Below are 21788 nucleotides of genomic sequence, written 5' to 3' on the forward strand. Positions count from 1 at the left end.
TGGTGCTTTTGCAAACTTTTACCAAGTTATGTTTATCCCAAAGTTGTAAGAGACTTGAGAGACTGTAAATATGCCAGAAACGAGACAGAAGACCAAAGATGTGCACTCCTCCGCGGCTGACTCCGATTCTACGGCTAAGCTAGCTAACCAATCTAGCTTGTGCTCCCCCCCGCCCGCAGTCATGGATGCTGCTGCTGACTTTCAAGCCGCCATCGACAAACTGAGGAACGAAAACCTCGTGTCGCTTGCAAACTTTCAGAAAGAGTGTGGTGCGGCTATTTCGGCTCTGCAGCGGACGGTTGATGTGCACGGGAAAAAGATTCAGGATGTGGAGGAGTCCCTAACCAACACTTGTGACCAACTCGCGGGGCTAAGTGGGACGGTGGCGCGGCTAACGAAGGAAAACGAGGCCATGAAGAAACAACTTGACTACTTGAGCAATTACACACTAAGAGAGAATATCCGCATTATTGGCCTGCCCGAACCAGTGGAGATGCCTAAACCGGCTGATTTTGTGTGTAACCTCCTCCGTGAAGTTTTTGGCCCCAATGCCTTTGAAATGCCTATTATCATTGACCGCGTCCACCGAACCGCCGCACCCAAACCACCAGCTGAGGCCAAGCCAAGACCACTTCTGGTTCGGATGCACAGCTACAGAGTACGCGAATTGGTGCCGCGTCTCGCCAGCCGCCACGAGGGGCCGATTCTGTACCGAGACAAGCGGATTCACTTTTTCCCCGATGTCAGGTGGCCCAGCTCCGCTCTTCGTTTACCGATGTGAAACGCAGACTTCACCAGGCTAACATCACCTTTCGTCTCTACCATCCCGCCCGTCTGGTTTTCACGTGGGAAAACCAGAAGGTGAGCTTCACCGAGCCATCGGAGGCTCTCAGCTTCATTAACCAACATGTGCCAGCGACCTCCGGTGATTCCACCAGCGCAGCTGACACTTGACTTGTCTTCTCAGTGGAGGTGAGCTTACATGGCTTAACCAACCACCCAGATGGCGTTTTGTGGCACACGACTGTTTGTGTATGATTAAAACGTATGTATAAGCTTCCTGTCAGACTCCCACTGCAGTCGTTCTGCACAGATAGCTGTTGTTGGGTTATTTCCCCTCAATGACTTGGGTTGGCCGTGTTACTGTTTGTTAAAGTGACCTACTCGGCGTTAGCTGTTAAGAGTGTACGTTGGACTATATTGCGGCGGCACGTCTAACCTTTAACCTTTTCCTATTGTTCTCTCTCCAATCTTAATTGCCGCCTGCTTTCATGTATGCTGTTCTGTGCACATGTAAATTTGCAGTTCTTTTCGTTTTGATACTGGTAAGATAACGTCACTTTCTTCTATTCAGATGAGCTTGAGCTAAGTAGTATGTTTTTCCCCTCTCCTTTTTCTTTCCTTTTTTTAAATGGACTCGGGTGTCCCAAGCTAAAGAGACTGCAAGTCGAGCTGTTTTGGTTTCATGTTAATGTGGGCTCTGTTTGTGGTACTGCTATGTTGGTGTAGAGAGGGAGAAAGGAGGAGAAATGGAGTCCCCCACTCCGTTTGAAGCTCAACTGAGATTGGCAGCTATAAGTTAAATGCACTTTACTTTTATTGGCTCATGCTGGGAGTAGTTGTTCAATGCCCATCCAGTGTGTTTTTATTTATTTTTTGTTTCCTCATTTCTTGTTTAGTCCACCTAATTTAACAATAACACACAGTATCTCAGTTCCTTTTGGATTGGTTTATTAAATTCCCATTTCCTTTTGTAGAAATATTTTCCCAGCCTTAAACATTTACTTCATTATTATTATTATTATTATTATTATTATTATTATTATTATTATTGAGGGGTTTTTGTTTGTTTGTTTGTGTTTTTTTTTCTTCTTTTCTCTGCCACCCAAATCATTATTATTTTTATAATTATTATTATTGTCTTTTATTTATTTTTTTATTTATTTATTTTTTCTCTCTGTCACCTCTATATATTCTCTTTTGAGCTCTGTTTTTGGTCATTTTAACAACCTTGATTTGTTGTTTGTCTCTGGTTTGAAGATCTAGCCAATTTTCTAAAACATTAGTTATAAATATAAAAAGTTTGCAATTTTCCTGTTTGTTTTCTATTTAGCCAGGATGCTGCTAAATAGGCATCGCAGTATGTATATACATACAGTTACGAAGTGTTGTAGGGTGGGTTGCCTTCAGCCCGTTCGGGGGCGTGAAGTGCATCTACTTCGGTTTAGTCGTGTTTTTTTGTGTGTTTGATTCTCATATCTGTTTTTTTTTACTTTTTTTATTTTCATTTTTTTCCTTTTCTTTTGGTGTGTTCTTTGCGTCCTTGTCCACCCCTCCCCCTCCCCGCCCCGTCCCACCCCACGGGTCCAGTTGCCGCTGCTTCCTCACCTCGGTGAAAGGTAATTATACCAATAAACACTTTCTCTAGGAAATTACATACGAATCTGGTCAGCTGGAATGTAAACGGTCTTAACAATCCTGTGAAAAGAAAGCGTGTACTTGACCATCTTCAACACCTGGAAACAGGCATTGCCTTTTTGCAAGAGACACATCTTCGTTTATTAGACCACTTTAGGATCAGAAAGGGGTGGGTGGGGCAGATGTTCCACTCTAACTTTCATTCTAAAAGTAGAGGTACTGCAATCCTCATCCATAAAGATGTTCCTTTTTCTGTATCCAGCTCCATTTCGGACCCTAATGGTCGCTATGTGATGGTCTTTGGCACCCTGTATAATACAGCCCTTGCACTGGTTAAACATCTATGCTCCTAACTGGGATGATGTTAATTTTTTTAATAACCTCTTTAGTTCGATACCAAATTTAGACACACACCATCTAATCCTTGGCGGTCATTTTAATTTAGTTCTAGACCCTGCCCGTGATCGTTCCTCCATAAAACATATCCTGCCTCTAAATCATCTAAGGTAGTTAAATCATTCTTGGAGACCTACAATTATGTGGACCCTTGGTGTTTCAAATTCCCTAACTCCAGATCCTACTCTTTCTTTTCTTCTGTACATTTTTCATTTTCACGAATTGATCATTTCTTTATTGATGCTTTTTTACTTGGTTCTATTAGAGCTTGTGATTATCAAGGTATTGTTGTTTCGGACCACTCACCACTCAAACTTGAGCTCGCTTTACAGGAAAGACCCCCAAACAGGTCGTGGCGCTTTAATCCTCTTCTCCTCTCCAACCCTGAGTGTGTCACCTATGTCTCAAACCAAATTGACACATTTCTTTTGACGAATCCTGTGGCTGATACCTCTTCATCTATCCGCTGGGAAGCTTTGAAGGCTTTTCTGCAGGGACAGATAATTTCTTATACATCCCATGTAAATAAGCTTCGCAAAAGTAGAATCTCTGACCTCACTTCCTCCATTCTCCGTCTAGATCAGCAATATGCAGTAAACCCTACTCCTGAGCTCCTTAAAGATAGGATCGCTTTACAAACAGAGTTTGACCTCTTAACAACTCAGCACGCAGAGGAATCACTACTTAAATCCCGCCAAAAACTATATGAAGACGGGGATAGACCTACTAGACTTTTAGCCCATCAGCTTCGCCAAACAGCTGCCTCTTGCACCATTCCTTCTATAAAAACTGACTCCGGCTCTATCACTTCCGATCACAAGCTCATCAATGATGAATTCAAAAAATTTTATTCAAGTCTTTATACTTCTGAATCTCAGCTTAGCCCAGACCAGTTTGGTGATTTTTTTCAGTAATTTGAATATTCCCAAAGTAAGCCCTGAGGATGTTTTGTTACTTGAAGAAACTATCTCCCCCGAATTTATAAAAAAATCTTTTGCTTCAATGCAAAGCGGGAAGGCTGCAGGGCCGGACGGGTTTCCAGCCGACTTTTATAAAAACTTTTCAGACAAATATTTGTGCCCCTCTTGCATGCGATGTACACTGAATCCTTTCAGACAAAAACTCTTCCTCCAACTTTGTATCATGCCACCATTTCGCTCCTCTTGAAAAAAGACAAGGATCCCCAGTGCTGCTCTTCTTTTCGACCTATAAGCCTCCTTAATCAGGATTTTAAGATTCTAGCTAAAGTGCTAGATCTCCGTTTGGAGATGATTCTCCCCTCCATCATTTCTAATGATCAAACTGGTTTCGTCCTTGGTAGACAGTCATTCTGTAATGTACGACGACTGCTCAATATCTTGCATACTCCTTCCCTACATTTGGGTGCTGAGGCTATAATTTCGCTCGACGCGGAAAAGGCTTTTGACCGCGTTGAATGGGATTACCTTTTCTTTGCTCTGGAGAAGTTCGGTTTCGGTCAAAATTTCATCTCTTGGATCAGGCTTTTATATGCATCACCCATGGCTTCTGTACTTACTAATTATCAAGTGTCCGACCATTTCCATCTAGGCAGAGGCACAAGACAGGGGTGTCCTTTAAGTCCCCTCTTGTTTTCAATCGCTATTGAGCCTCTTGCCATAGCTTTGAGACAGGATGATAGGGTGGAGGGAATTATTCGGGGCGGTCAGACGCATAAGGTTTCCCTCTATGCGGATGACCTCCTTCTTTTTCTCTCTAACCCTGATACCACTCTCCCTCACGTCTTATCTCTGCTCAGTTCTTTCGGGGCCATCTCAGGGTACAAACTTAATTTGCATAAGAGCGAATATTTTCCCATAACACACTCCCCCCCTCAGCAAATTGACATACCATTTAAGATTGTAAAGGATTCATTTAAACATCTTGGTGTGACTATCACTCGGACATATTCAAAACTGTTTCAGGCCAATTTTGCTCCTCTTCTTGAGCACTGTAAAGCTGATTTTGCACGATGGGCAGTTCTTCCTCTTTCTTTGATTGGCAAACTTAATTCAGTGAAGATGAACAGTCTCCCTAAATTTATTTATTTATTTCAATGTCTCCCCATTTTTATCACTCGCTCATTCTTTAAAACCTTACAACGACTAATTTCTGACTTTATCTGGGGGGGTAAACATGCACACATACGTAAAGAGTTCCTTGAGAGACCTAAGCGGCTTGGGGGCCTACTACTGGGCGTCAAACTTGACCAACATGTCTTTCTGGCTTTTTATTTTGACAGTGTAAACTGTCCAGCATGGGTCAATATCGAGGCCTCCCTTTGCCATCCGTACTCCCTCTCTGCTCTCTTAGGTGCATCGCTCCCGCTCCCAGTTTCAATCCCCAAACATAATGTTGTTGTGTGGCATTCTTTACGAATTCTGAAACAATTTAAACTTTCCTTTGGCCTGCAGAGCATCTCTCTCTTCTCCCCGCTCTCTTACAACCCCTTATTCCCCCCCCTCTAGCCATTCCTCTGTTTTTAAAACCTGGCATGCCAAGGGCATCCAAAAACTGGAGCACTTGTACATAGATGGTGTCTTCGCCAGTTTCACACAACTTAAAGAAAAATTTGATCTGCCACGGTCTCCTTTTTTTCAGTTCTTGCAGGTAAGGGATTTTATTAGGAAGAAGTTCCCAGATTTTCCCTCTCTCCCACCTAAAACTCACCTTGATCATATTATTAACATGCTCTTACACTCTCAAAGGTGGAGGCTGGCCAAAGTTTATGAATACATAATTTCAATTAATATGCCCTCTTTAACTATTATAAAACAGCACTTGGAGGAGGAGCTTGGCTTTGACATCTTGGATGACATTTGGGATGCAGCCTTGGATCGTGTACACTCCTCATCCATATGTGCACGTCACTGTCTTATCCAGTTCAAGGTTTTGCACCGCCTACATTATTGTAAGACTGCCCTGAGAAAAATTTACCCACACATTGATCCCGTGTGACAGATGCAAAATGCTTCCTGCGACTTTATATCATATGTTTTGGGGTTGCCCTAAATTAGATCGATTCTGGTCCTCTTTCTTTGACTTATTCTCTAAAATATTTAAAAAACCTGTTACTCCCTGCCCCCTTATGGCCATTTTTGGTGTAACCTCAGAAAACATATCCATGACCTCCTGTCAGCGCAGGGCTTTGGCATTCTCCTCCTTACTAGCGCGGCGGTTGATTTTACTAGACTGGAAGAATGCTGTCCCACCCACCCACACACATCTTATCAAGAGTATCATGTGTAATCTCAAATTAGAAAAGATCAGGTATACTGTTAATGGTGCCCTTCAGAACTTTAAGACATGGGATGACTTTATTGAATTTGTTAAACAATTAGATGGGCTTCAATTAGAGTAATACATTTCTGACTGACCCACTATAACTATACCCTGGCTGAGGACGATTAATTAAATGCGCAACTGGACCCCACCACCCCCAAACCTTCCCCTCCATGTTGTCCTTTACGTTGTCCCTTCCTGTGTGTTTATATACGTGTCCCTTTTTTATTTTTTATTTTATTTTTATTTTTTGTGTCTCTTTTCTTTTTTCTGTTTTACTCCTATTTCAATTTCTCACCCTTTTTTTTTTTTTTTTTCCCCTCTCTCTGTTTTTCTCACATGGTTATTTTATTCTACTTGCATTGTTTTGGTATATTTTGATTCTATATAATCTTGGTATTGTTGTTACTTTTGTATTTACCGATTTATTTATTTTAAAAAAATGTTTTGTTTTTTTTTTGTTTTTTTGATGTATTGGATTAAATCATATAAATCATATGTTCTGAAAGTTGTTATAAACATGCATCCAAGGAAAATTCAATAAAAATAATTTTGAAAGGATGCACAATGTCCCCCCTGCAGAAACCGGTAATTAACTGCTTCTCATCGCCCATGCCAATAAAATAAACTAGAATTTTTACATTTTTGTATTTTAAAAAGGAGTTACTATTCTGTAGTTTATGCACACTTGATGGTAAGAGAGGCTAAGTTTAGGAAGCAAAGATAGATGACTAATATTCCATTGCCCTATCAAGATTTGTTGTGTTAAAGCTCACGCAATTTGGTTTTGTATTACAGTCTATATATACACACTGATCTGTCACAACATTAAAACCACTGACCGGTGAAGTGAGTAACATCGATCATCATGTTACAATCAAAGTTCCTCTGGGAAAACCTTGGGTCCTGGTAGTCATGTGGATGCCACTTTGACACGCACCACCCACCCAAACACTGCTGCAGGTCAAGCATACCATCTGGCAATGGCACTCCCCGATGGTTGTGGCCCCCCAGCTAGACAATGTGTCCTGACACACCGCAAAAAATGCTCAGGAGAGGCCCACAGAATGTGATGAAGAGCTTAAGGTGTAAATCTGGCCTCCAAATGCCTAAAATCCCAATCAGATTGAGCATCTGTGGGACATTCAGTACAATCAACGGAGGCAAACCTGGGGGGTATTCCAGAAAGGAGGTTCAACAAACTCTGAGTCTATCCCTGAACTCTGAGTTGACTTACTCTGAGATGGGAAACTCTGAGTATCCGGTTCCAGAACGGCTGATCTGAATTAGTTCAATCAACTCTGAGTATGTTCACCTCGAGTTACGCGCGTGCACAACCACTATAAAAAGCCATCGTCAATGGAGCCCTGATACCACGATCGTCACCATGACATCAGACAAAAAGCGATCAAGTTATTTTACTCCCATGGAGCTGGAGGTCCTAATGCAGGCGTACGTAGAATATGAGCACATATTTCGGCGGAAATCAAATACAGCTGCAGCGGCGAAGGAGAGAGAAAGGGCATGGGAGGAAATTGCTGCCCGAGTCAACGCGTAAGTTTGAACTATTCCATTGACTTAACATTTAACTGTAAGATAGTAGCATATAGGCCTAGTTATGAATGTAAATAGGAATAAAATCCAACGGTGCAATCCAACGGGGGAAAAAAGAACTTGGAAGCAGCTAAAACTGAAATATAAAAACATTATTCAATAAGGTAAGGCATGTTTTGCTTGGCGATTGCACCTCACTTTGATTTTAATTATTATTATTTTTTAATTGACTAAGGCTGTTAAAGTAAATATTAATTCAATGGCTACTTCAAATAGTAGGCTAATGTAAACTCCTAACCAAATTCTGTTTAACATGTCCTCCCACTCCCACAAACTACCGTTTGCAAAAAACGTAGCGCTATGCATACAATTTGCAGTGATGTGAGTGCACGTCCGCGGTGTGTGAGGTTGGTAATGTGTGGCCGGAGAATGTTCTCAAGATAGATGATACTGTGTGATGAAAAGCGGTAACGTTCAAACAGATATTCCTCTGGAAATGACAGGACATCCAATCTGGGTCGGAAGATTCTCTCGCGACGCAAAGCGTTACGAATAAGTTGTGCTTCGATGTCAATCGGATTCGGAATGAATGGACAATCCATGTCAAACAGCGTTCTTCATGTGGGAGGAGACGGGTAGAAACTCAGGGTTTCTTAAGTAAACCTGCCAGCGAGCAGGTTATGTTCACAGAGTCTGTTACCATGGTGACTGACCCAGAGTTTCAGTTACCTCTCTTTCTGGAACGGAAAACCCAGAGTTTCCCTCATCTCAGGGTTAACTTACTCTGAGTTTTCACATAACCCGCTTTCTGGAACACCCCCCTGGTCTGCAGCCGTATTTGGGTGAATATTCATGTTAGGTGCACTGATGTTTCTAGGTACACGTCCTCTGACGCAATAAAATCTGAAAGGACACACTGAAATCACTACCCAGACACAAAAAAAAATCTGCTGATCACTGATTCCGACCATCTGCGCACTGTGTGCATAAGCTGAATCATTCAACAAAGACCAAACACAGATTTACTAGACTCAGGGTTTCGGAAAAGAATTACTAAAAAGATTCAACTATTCGTCTTTTAAGTTCATTGCCACATTAAACTTCTTTATCAGCCTACATTAGTATGTTTAACCTGCAGTCTCAGACTTTCGCCTTTGGAGCGTCTCTCCTTTTGGGCTGCAGACAGCGCACTCAGAACAGGGCCGGCACTACACATTTTGGGGCTTTAGGCCAGACTAGGATTTGGTGCCCCCAAATTGCAGCTTCTCTCATCCGTTAAAAAAATCCAACTGACAACATTAAAGTACATTTATGATTCCTTTTATATTTAATTCCTCATTAAGATGATTAAGATGTTAAGATGATTTTTTGAGCTGCTATGTTCTATCCTGTTTTTGTAATGTACTCTGACTGACAACATGGGTCTCCGGCTGACTGACTCATCAACATCAGGGGGCAGCCGTAGATGTACCTTTTTTATTTGTTTAATTATTAGGGCCCGAGCAGGAAACATGCGAGGTCCCTATTGTTTTTCGAATGATTATTATTATTATTATTTTATTCCTTCTGCCAAAATGATCGCATTTTTCACTGCCTGAACATACCCCAAAACTCACCAAACTTGGAATATATATATATCACACCTGCCGAAACATTTTATAATCTGTTGTCGTTGTGAATTTCCACCACTAGGTGGCGCTATAATTAAAGCTGGGGTCTGCGAGTTGGAAAAACCATCAAGACCATGAAAGATTTTGAAAGTATCCAGCCAGTAAACTCCGCCCCCTGCACTCAGGCCTCTCTCCGAAGCCGCTACCCCCAAACCATGAACGCGCACCATCCGAAGACCGCCGATAATATTGTATTGGACTCATGATGATACGATGTTTTGCATGTTAGAGCTTCCACGATGACAGCATCGTTGACTCTGATGATGAAGACACAGAGCGAAGCACATCATCCCGTCAGAGGAGGACATGAGTGGAGGAAGAGGCCGTGGACGTGAGGGCGATAGGGCAAGGAGCAGGTGTTCATAGGTCGAGTAGATCTTCAAGCTCAAAGGATTGCACATGAGCAGGTCAGCATCTAAAGTAGAACATTACTGGTGCTTTTTTCCCCTGATAACCACCTACAACTATTTGTGTTTGTACAGTATATTGACCAGGCATGTAACTTGGACACACGTGCCCTGTTCAGAATCACATTTTTGGCCAAGTAGTTTTTTTACCATTTGAATTTGTGTTTTGGTGCATAACAATAAACACAGTAAGTAGAAACATGTAAAGAAAGATAAAGGGCTGGTCCTTTTTATTTTTTATTGTAATATAAACTGGGACATCTGTACAGTTTTGTCCAGGAATGTATAAAGAATTGACCATTGAAAGTGTATATGTTCACAGTATGCTGAGGACAGTCGAGCTCTGTTTCATAAAAATATCTAATCATGTTGCTCATCTGTTGCTTTACAGGCCAGAATTCAAGGACTACGTTTGGAGCAGTCACATCAAGGGCTGGAACTCTGCCTGACACCCATTTATTTGCTGTTCTGTTTTTACTCCTTGTTTTGCATTATCTCTAACTTGCTTGAATAAAGTCTTGAAAATGATAAATGCCTCTTCTTTACACTTCCAGCATAAACAACCAACCCATTACAGTTCTTTCACTTTTCATGATGCACTAATAATAACAACTGAATTAGGTAAGACTCTTGTTTATTCCATTTCTTGGAACACATGTAAATAAATAACACTACAAATGTAGTATACAAATAGTATACCTTTTATCGTTTAGACAATATACAGTACAATTAGCATAAACAACTATATACAGGAAGGACATCCAGAGGTTTCTTGACTGGTTATGCTGTTGATGTCGGTGCTGTCTCAATCCCCTACTGTCTTGGCAGCAACTGTCCTGTAGAAAGAACACAATTATTATCTGACAGTAAATGCAGCTTTTCAAGTACCTTGAAATTAATTTCAATTTATTATAACACCACAACCTGAGTTGCATTTTATACAGTGACAAATATTCCTGAAAACAACCAGAAATAGTCTCTGTAACATCAGAATTGTGCCATTTACAGTCATTTCATATTTACCAATTCTACTTTTTGGGGGGTGAGCAAAATGTCACTTTCAGAGTAATTTACATAGTTTCACATTCTAATTGTTTTTTCTATGCATTTTTACAGTAGTGTGTACAAGCTCTACTTGCTGGACTTCTTGTTGTACACCTTAGAGTACCTGGCCTAAGAGAAAGGAATTCCATCCTCTCTTCAAAAAATTATAATAATTACAGAAAACTGGATAAGGATGGAGAACTCAATGTGTTTACAGGACATAAAGTTGACTTGACAACTTGATATGAAAGAAGGACACATGCATACATGAAATGTTTCCATCAAAGACACATATTACATGAAAAACAGTGGTTTGATCCATGTTGCTATCAGCATCAAGTTACACTCACCTGTCAGAGAGAGACTCTGCAGAAATAGTGGAAACATCAGGGCATTGTTCTGCTCTGAACTGATGCTTCAAGGCTGGAAGTTGATGCGTCCCTCTTATAACTATAGGACACAGAAAGAGGCAACATCAGCACATTTCTAAAACGTCTAGTTCAAAGGCTATAAGAATGAACGTCACATAAGTACCATCTTACAACATCAGCTCACAAATACAATGCAAACCACATTCACAGATGTATGTAATCTTCCTATGACCTCTGAACAGTGGACTTGGCCTTTCACATGTGTAGCACACAAGAACTAGTCCACCCCTCACATACAGCTCGTCTGGCTAATGTCCAAACAGCCCAGAGTAGCAGTGCATGTGTGAACACTGCTGTATGGATCAGATCCACAATATATGTAAACGTTGGTCTGCATGTAAACGGTGACGTCACATGTAAATATGTTTCATACGGCAGCAGTCTGTTATTTTAGCTAGCTAGCTAGCTACAACCAGCTAACGTTAGCTAGCTAGCTAATGTCAGCTACAACCGGCTAACGTTAGTGTTGGGTGAATACATGCGACAGCAACATAAGGAGCTAACGTTAGCTCCTTTGACTAGATGTTGACTACATAATGCAGAGTAATGATACATTTCCCCAACAAAACAAACAAGCTCATTACCTGTCCAACAGAGACACAGCTACCATGGCGTCCGTCCTCAGGTCTTCGACTCCTTCAGTTGTCACCATCGCTGAAAAGCCGCTCCGATGTTGACTAGTTTTACTTCTTGCACTGTCTAACTTCTTTTCTTGATAGCCTTCTTGAGTTCAGTCTTTCTTTTCTGTCTCTGTTCAGCAGTGTAAGCTGCTGTAGGTACCGCTGGTGATGAGAAGTGTGGCTGTAGTTTCTCTGCCATTCTCGTCGTAAACAGTCCGCCATAGCTCCAGTGTAGAAAGCCGGTCACGCGCAATGACTGATGCGCAGAGTCAGCAGAGGGTGGGGCGGGTGGTCAGGTAAGGGCACACTGAATGACAGCTAGTCTGTCCATACAACATCCTCGGGCCGTAAACAAGGATTGGGAGACGTTTTTACAGCCCTGGAGCTGCCAGAGATAATGGACTTATTTTGGGGTTTTTTCAAATAATTTAATATTTTGATTGCTGTCAGGATGTTAAGAAAAAGAATAAATCATGCTTTTGTACCGAATTGCAGACCCAAGCTTTAAGGAAAGTCCGTTTTGGCTTATAACTCCCACATACTTTGTCGCACATTCAAAAACCTTATATGCACACGTTCAGTGAATTCTGCTGAATCTCTTGATATAGGCCACGCCCATATCCGCCTACCGTTTTTTTTCCCCGCAAATTCGCAAACATACTTTTTCGAACTCCTTCCAGGTAATTTCACCGATTTGCATGAAACTTTGCACACAGCATCTATGGACCCTCCTGACAAAAAGTTAATAAAAGAATTTTGATATTCCAAACAATACTGAAGTTATTAAATTACAACTTCCTGCAGATGTCGTTCCAATCAGGAAGTGTTGCATATCTCCACATTGCTTTGTCCAAATGACATGAAACTCAGGATACTACTTCCCCATGAGGCCCTGAGGTTCTGTGCACAATTTGGCCAGATGACCACTAGGTGGCGCTGTTTTAATTGAACTAATTTATATCTCCACATTGATTGCTTGGATTAACACGAAACTTAGTAGAATCATTGTCAATGCCCTCCTGAGGATATCTCTTGAAGGTTTTACCGATCCACCACAAGGTGGCGCTCTGGTGGCAGTTTCATTTTACATTTGGCACTGTGCCCACACCATAACACTTGTGGATATGAAATTCATATGGGTGGTATAGACTGGCCCCTGTAACTCACACACCAAAAATCACCAGCAGGTGGCGCTGTTATCAAGACAAAAACGTTTTTACCCCACATCATAGTCGCACAGTTTTAAACCTTATATCTATGCATTCCCTCAATCCAGCTGAATTGTGTGATGTAAGACACGCCCACTTTCGCACTTTTCGCTTCGCAAATTCGCCTAATGTCGTAAACCTGCTTTTTCGAACTCCTCCCAGGCTATTTCTCCCATTTGCACCAAACTTTGCACACAGCATCTGTGGACCCTCCTGACAAAAACTTATCAAAACAATTGTGATAGTCCAAAGAACGCCCAAAATATGAAACAACAATTTCCTGCACATTGTGGTCAAACACACAGAATTCCATATCTTGATGAAATACAGTCCCATTAACACTAAAGTTTTTTTATTTGTGTTCCATGGCCCGATGACGGTTTGTGAAAAATTTGGTGCAAATCGGCCAATAGGGGGAGCTTTTATTGCTAAATGACGCAACAACAGCTTGACTGCCTTGACTTTTGATTCCTCAATGGAAGTTGTTGCATGAACAAGCCCCGACAGCAGCATGCCCACACAGCAGCATGTAGCGACAGCAGCACACCGCGACAGCAGCATGCCCCGACTCGCGTGGACTGCGAGGGTCCGTTCATCGCTGCTTGCAGCTTTAATTTTAAGATATATTTTCATCAACGATATAACCATGATTATAACCATATAACATCAAACACAAGTCCCGAGGACTCACTATATGAAAACTATCAACATCACTGTAAGTGGAATCCACATGAATGCGACCCAATATATCCATCATTAAGGTGTTCAACAATATAAAATGGGATCTATCTGCAGAGCTCAGCTTTAAGATTTTTTAAATTTGGGTAAAATTAAGAAATCTAGAAATGGCCGTGTAAATTCTCTATTACATAATTTCATACAAACAAAACCTAAAAACATGTTTGTACATCAAGAACCCACAGAGGACGTTAATATCCTGCTGGGACATGGAAGTGAAGTGTGTGTGTGAACCTCACATCCTCATCTTGAGAAGGTTGTACCATGTCGACCAGTCTCTGAATCACCTTCTCCTCATTGAGCCACTAAAAGAGGACAGAGAAAATAGATAGAAACAACAGCAAAAAATATTATATGAAGGATCTTCAATGATCTACAATGCGGAGTACCACGTCATAATCACTTTCTTCTAGCAAGTTGGAACAAACTGGACTTCGGGGGTCAACGTGCTTGGGCACGGTACGTATTGCCTAGTGTGAGTGCACCCTAAGGTAGATAGTTTAGAAAGCAATTAGTTTTCCAGTTTGAAAATCAGAAGCAAAGACCAATGACTCAGACAGAAAGTAAAAGGTACAAAATTATCTTAAGCACATCAAATAAAAATTGTCCTCAACAAATGTTTGCTGGGCAGCCAGATGACATGAGCAAAATCTAATTTGTTGGCATCTTCTTTTAGGTTGTGCTAGTCTAATTTAAACAGCTTGATAAGTGAACAGATGGGAGGTGTCACTTTTAGCACAGCTTAGAAAGCTACCCACATTAAGAACATCCTGTCGTAGCTGTTGCGGTTCAATGCAGGTGAGCATTCTGAGAAGCAGGTCCATGATGGCAGATGTCCCGATGTGTTTGATCATCAAGTCAACAAAGTCATCCCGCTTCCGCAGAAAATCCACTATCTGTAAACAGACCATCAAACAATACACACCATATAATCAGTAGAGAGGACAAACTGCTGTTTCCTGCAGGTCTAAAATATTCTTTTTGTCTGTTAAAATAAACATTCAGACCGTGTAACCTGATCACTAGTAAACATGTGGTTTAGGGCCTAGACATCACCCTAAAGATGGCTGTCTGGGCTTCCTCCACATGGTGGTGCACATCAGAGCTGACTGATGGGATTTTTGAGAACAATACCAATTTAGGAGGGGGAAAAATCCACCAATTGCTGATATGGCAGAAGATATACTGATATATTAACTTTTAATCTGCTATGTAACTGACTGTACTAAAGCTAACTAGCTAACATTAGTAAGTAGCTGTCATATAAGCATGACTGACACAGTTGGGACAGGGTGAATGTTATATTTCTAAAGGGAAAATGATGGGGTCATTGTTTATTAACTTTCAAATGTGTGCTTCACTCACAAACCAGTTAAGAACTTACTGTGAAGACGTCACTTCACTTTACTCTGTCCATACCACTGTCTACTCAGCTGTGACGCACTCTGCTACATGTGCTGCTTGCCCTGCTGAGTCTGAGATTGTTGTTAATAATGGAGTTGGAGGGCGCTCAATACAGTGATGACACCATTTTAAATTACTTCAGGCATTGTTTTTATATATCGGAACACAAATACGCCAATACTTATACTGCTGTAATAGGCCCATTTATGAGCCATAACGGCCGATAGAGACGGCCAACTGATAAATCCCATTTATCTCTTGTCATCAGTGGAATTACTGGACATACTGGTCAAAAGTGCCCTCACCTTTGCACATGCAGTGAAATTCGGTGGATGTTTAAATTAAGTTACAACCATAGGGAAATTTGCATTTAAGCCTGACCTTGATCAAGCACTGACAGGACAATTAAACATGTTTTTGATGATGGGAAAAATCGCAGAATCCGAAGGATACCCACAAAAATGACAGCATGCAAACTCGACACAGAGAGACCCTGCCTCAGCCAGGAATCCAACCCAGGACCTGCAAGGCAAAAGTGCTAACCGCTAAGCCACCATGTTGTCCCTAGCAGAGACTTATACATGCATATTTTCTTTGATAATATTTTTCATGATATTATCATTTTTCTATTTATGCTTTCCAACTCACAGTACTTGCCTTTATCTGTCTTTATATTTTCTCATTCTATGTTTGTTGTTATGCACCAACATACCAAGGGAAATTACTTGTATGTGAAAAAACACTTAGGAACAATAGACCTGATTCTGATTCTAAACCTGACTCAGTTTATGGGATAATCACATCAGATGATAACTGACAATCCTGTTCTCAGATAAAGCACCCAGCTCTCGCAGCCTTACCTGTTCAGGCTTGCGTCCTATAAGAATGGATAGGACCTTGGAGAAAAAGCTCGCCAGGAGCGGGTTGAGAGGTGGCTCATTCTGGAGGAAGCCATACAGTTTCATCAGCAGTTTCTCATCTTCTCCCAGTCTATCGTTGATCTGGCTCACATCGGATGTAAGAAGCTCACATGATATGTTAGGATACCTGAAAGAAAACAAAAGCTGCTCCTTAGATTTCCCCAACATGTTGATTACAATACAATGATGCAATGGTTACACTGGACAAGCAGCTCGTAATTTTGTTCAATTCGCTTTCACTTACTTGTCCTTCTCTAAAAAAGCTCAATAACATGCCCTGGCATTCAATGTAATTACTATCTAGTCGAATGGTTGTTTTTCTAAGATTAAACAGCATTTTATTTGGAAGATGATGATGAATGCAAGAAACAAGTCTCTCTGAAACTCAAATTTTTTCGAGGGGAAGACCAACAGGCCTGTGCTTTAGTTTCTAAATCCTCCTTATTTTAGGAGGTCTCAAGGTTGGCAAGGTTGGACAAGGGTTCTAAAAAATTAAAAAATCATTGAGTCCTGCTACATCTAGACAATGGAGTGTTAAGGATGAGTTCTGGAGTCTCAAATGTTTTTTTTGTCATTTGTTACAATTATGGAAAATTTCCTACATAATAAGCACATCATGTTGGAGATTATGTGAATATTTCAGAGAGACCATGATCGTGGTACAGCTGATAAGAATTTAAAATTCTAAAATCTGAACTAAATGTAGCCGAAAATGTTCGTTTTGGAATAAGCTGCATACACTTTTAATCGTGTTGAACAATATTTTTAATGCAAAATTGTCTAAAAATCAACAGTCAGTTACGCACCTAGTCACGTTTCCAATCGCCAAAATTATTATTTCTGTGTTAACGACTTTACAATCATAGGTCCATAAGTAAACTGTTTGATTTGCATTTTCATCTTCAGTTGCTACCAGCTGCATTTTGTCAGTCAGGTTAAGTAAATAAAAATGCAGTAAGCTATTGAAAGATCCACTGTACACTAACATACTGCAGGATTAAGCACTTTATGATAAATTAAGGAAACTCAAGTCTAGTAAATAATAAGTGTTGACTTCACTGAATAAATGTTGATGAAGGTTCTCAGTCATCCAGGTCATGATAATTCTAAGTGCTATGTTGAAGGCAACTGGACTTGTTTCAGTTTCTTGAAGACGTTTCACCTCTCATCCAAGAGGCTTCTTCAGTTCTAACTAACTGGAGGGGAGTTGCAGGCTTTTAAACCCTGTGTGGGAGTGTCCTTGGGCCAAGGTGTGAATGGGTGTTAAGCTGTCTGGCGAGGGAACACAGGACAGCATTGTAGGTGGGTGATAAGTAATGTCGTAGGCCACTTCCTCTATTCAAAGATGGTCATTCCAGCTTGACGTAGATGGATTATTTTACTCCTCTTTCAAACCATGTGTCTTCTCTGGCCAAGATGTGAAATGTTTCATATCAAGTTGTAAAACTTTTAGCAAATGTACTTGCGCCCACCTCTGCGCTCCTGGGTGCGTTGGTCTTTAAATTAGGTATGGTCAGGTGCACTGATGGTGGATTGCTATCTTGAGGCAGCGCAAAGCGACCATAGACCAACAAAAAGCTGGTCTGAAGTCAAAAGCGCAGTCTGTTTCCTGCTATTTAAGTGTGAGTGAGTGTGAGAGTGCATTATTCATACAATAAGATGTGCCTACACCATGCATACACTCTGATTTTATGACCTGAGAGGCTGCTTTGAGTCATTTTAAACATTTACATGCACACATTAATGTCACTGTGACAAATATCCTGGCACAATTTAATCAGCAAAACTAAAAGCTGTAGTTCTAAACTCTCCAAAGGAAACGAGTCAGGAGTTTAAAATAATCAAAAAAGTTCATCAGCTGTTCCTCGTGCACACATGTGCATGTTAATGTAGAGATAGCCATATCATTTCTGCTGCTGGAGGATTGATGCAGGTAATGTCATTAATATTTTCCTCATTAAGGACAAACTTCTCCCCTCTAATCCCACCGGTTATTGATCAGGATGATACTTGTTAAGACCTGTCCCTCCTGATCCACGGACTGAGATCCGCACACGCAGATGAACGCACAGCGGTGCTCCTCCTCTTCCGTTAAATATTAGTTTATGTTTTCATATGCAGTCAAACAGTTGTTGATGGGACAGATGATTGTGAAACGGCGGGGCAGAGGGTCCAGCAGCCGAGGATCACATTTGTTCCTCGGCACAACGACACAACGCACTGTGTTTAAGATCAAGCACCTGGACCTTGTAAATAGGGCCCTGAAACTCAAGAGTTTACACGTGACCTTAACGACTCTGTAAATACACCCACACAGGCTTTAACGCCTGTAACTCCCCTTTGGTTAGTTAGAACTGACGGAGCCTCTTATGTACATCCATTAAGATTTACAACTTCAGTGTTTCTCACACACACACACACACACACACACACACACACACACTTAATTGCGTTCTGACTTATGGTCTGAGTGCTTCAACATATACGGTTTAATAATTGAACATTTTTATTTAGTTGATTCTCTATTCACTGTAATTTGGTGTCAGTTTCACAGAATTTTCACAGTTTTCACAGAATTTGACACTCAGTCTGTAAATTAAATTAACTATAGAACAACTTTGAAAACAAATTAGTGTAGAAAAAAAAAATCTTATAGATTTTAGTGCTTTGCAAGCATGACCAACTTGTGTATGTAAACCTGTACACATTTTATGCTTATACATTTTAGAAGCTTAACAAACTTGTCTTGACACATTTTAGTGCCCAAGATTTTTAAAGCATGACAAACTTGTTTTTGTGTATACCTGGACTAGGGATGCACGATAACTATCTGACCGATAAAATATCGGCCGATTTGGGGGATTATTAATTGTTTGCAGGCCGAGTAGCCCCAAAACAGGCCATGACGCGCTGGTTACGTCATCTATTCGCAAGCCTGGCCCCGTCACTGCCTGACTTATAATGAACATGTCTTCACCAGTGTGGTCGTTTTTCTCAGTGGCAGAAGATGACAACAGCATTGCTGTTTGCAAAACTTAGAAGACCTCAAGTTTTAATACAAAAATCTTATAGCTCACCTTAAAAGTCGTCATCGCGGCGAAGCGGTATTGAAAGAATACGAAGCAGCCGCGGTAGCAGCTAGCGGTGCTAAGGCTAAAACAACAACATGGAGTGCGGATGTCTCCATTCAGCAGGCGTTTGAAAACTGTAAAAGCTTTTCAAGAGGCAGTGAAAAGGCTAAAGCCATTAACGACAAAGTAATGGAATTCATAGCGCTCGACGACCAGCCTTTTTCTGTCGTCGAGAACCCGGGTTTTCATAAGTTAATAGCACATTTGGAGCCACGATACACCCTCCCAAGCCATCGCTTCTTCTCGGATGTGTCCCTCCCTCCCCTCTATGATATCGTTGCCACACACATCCACAACTTGATTGACAAAAACGGACTACACGTAAGTTTTACCACAGACATATGGACATCAGATGTTAGTCCGGTCAGCATGCTAAGCTTAGCGGCTCAGTGGTTGGATCAAGATTTTAACATGCAAAAAGCAATGCTGCACGCACAGGAGTGCCCCGGGTCCAACAGGGACAATGGTATGTCAAGCTTTTGAAACAATGCTCGCACAGTGGAGTATAACAAAAGACCAAGTGCATGTTGTGCTCAGGGATTAATGCACGAAACATGACTAAGGCTATGGAGGAGCTACTAAAATATCAGTTTTTCATCACTGCATCCTGCACAAACTGCAGATTATATGAAGATTATATTAAATATAAAAATATGAACATATCGGTTATCGGTATCGGCCATGAGAAGCAGGAAATTATCGGTTATTGGTTGAAGTATTTCATATCGTGCATCACTAATCTGGACACATTTGACCGCTTTTCAACTTAGCGATGCACGATATACAGCTCTGGAAAAAATTAAAAGATCACTGCAAATTTTTCTGAAATCAGCATCTCTACATGTACAGCCATTCCATTCCAGTGTCTGTTGAATTCCAACACAAGCACACCTCATTCTACTTAATGAGGTACTGATCACCTGTACCCAAATCTTATTTAACAAGGAAAAGTATAAAAACCACTGCTGTGGTCATCACTATCCTCTTGCAATAGGAGCAGCTGGATGGCAAAACAGTGCTAGTAGTACCTCAAAAGTAATTTGAATAAAAAAATAACTATTGACCATGCCAAAAGAATTGAAAAGAAAAGTTTTGAGTGAGTAAAAGAAGGGTTCAATTCTGGCTTGACTAGCAGAGGATACAGAGAGTGTCAGGTGGCTTCCATCCTTAAAATTTCTAAGATGGCGGTTCATAAGAAGAAGGTCAAACAGCAGACATTGGGGACAACAGAGCTACAGACCGGCAGAGGGCAAAAACGACTCTCCACTGACCGGGATGACCATCAACTCATTCGAATGTCACTCAGCAACTGTAGGATAACATCAAGTGACCTACAAAAACAATGTCAAATGGCAGCTGGGGTGAAGTGTACGGCGAGAACGGTTCGAAAGAAGAGCCAGGCTAAGGTTTGCAGAAGCCCATAAGGATTGGACCATAGAGGACTGGAGTAAGGTCATCTTCTCAGATGAGTCCAATTTTCAGCTTTGCCCAACACCTGGTCATCTAATGGTTAGATGGAGACCTGGAGAGGCCTACAAGCCACAGTGTCTCGCACCGACTGTGAAATTTGGTGGATGATCGTTGATGATCTGGGGGTGCTTCAGCAAGGCTGGAATCGGGCAGATTTGTGTTTGCGAAGGACGCATGAATCAAGCCATGTACAAGTCTAGCCTGTAAGAAAACTTGCTTCCTTCTGCTCTGACAATGTTCCCTAACTCGGAGGATTGTTTTTTCCAGCAGGACAATGCTCCATGCCACACAGCCAAGTCAATCAAGGTGTGGATGAAGGACCACCAGATCAAGACCCTGTCATGGCCAGCCCAATCTCCAGACCTGAACCCCATTGAATACCTCTGGAATGTGATCAAGAGGAAGATGGATGGTCACAAGCCATCAAACAAAGCTGAGCTGCTTGAATTTTTGTGCCAGGAGTGGCATAAAGTGACCCAACAGCAATGTGAACGACTGGTGGAGAGCATGCCAAGACGCATGAAAGCTGTGATTGACAATCAGGGTTATTCCACCAAATATTGATTTCTGAACTCTTCCCAAGTTAAAACATTAGTATTGTGTTGATTATAAATGAATATGAACTTGTTTTCTTTGTTTAATTTGAGGTCTGAAAACACTGCATCTTTTTTGTTATTTTGACCATTTGTCATTTTCGGCAAACAAATGCTCTAAATGACAATATTTTTATTTGGAATTTTGGAGAAATGTTGTCAGTAGTTGATAGAATAAAACAAAACTGTTCATTTTACTCAAACACATACCTTTAAATAGTAACATCAGAGAAACTGATAATTTTGCAGTGGTCTCTTAATTTTTTCCAGAGCTGTATAACATCCGGATAACGGAAAATTTCCATTATGGGTTATCAGCAGATATAACAAACAATAGTGATAAATAGAACCGATAATACAAAGCCAAACTGCTTTAGTCGACTTAACAAGTGCAGTATTTACACACAGTATGCACCTTTAAAGTTGGTTTGCCACCTGCCAATAACACTCAGAACAACAACAACAATGCTGTTGTCACACCCGT

The 21788-nt window shown here is 41.1% G+C and overlaps 1 protein-coding gene across 4 annotated transcripts in view; it reads right to left on the reverse strand.

The window, feature by feature from the left end:
* ppp6r3 (protein phosphatase 6, regulatory subunit 3) overlaps positions 1-21788 on the reverse strand; it is an 81077-nt gene that overhangs the window by 50533 nt on the left and 8756 nt on the right. For all 4 annotated transcript variants that reach the window (XM_084364646.1, XM_084364647.1, XM_084364644.1 and 1 more), the window contains exons 4-6: positions 16051-16237; positions 14545-14682; positions 14026-14091 (exon numbers count right to left, since the gene is read on the reverse strand). In XM_084364646.1, the coding sequence (XP_084220772.1) occupies positions 14026-14091; positions 14545-14682; positions 16051-16237 (391 nt within the window). The remainder of the gene's footprint in view (positions 1-14025; positions 14092-14544; positions 14683-16050; positions 16238-21788) is intronic.

This window comes from Pagrus pagrus, assembly GCF_965226575.1.
Source record: "Pagrus pagrus genome assembly, chromosome: 10".
NCBI lineage: Eukaryota > Metazoa > Chordata > Actinopteri > Spariformes > Sparidae > Pagrus > Pagrus pagrus.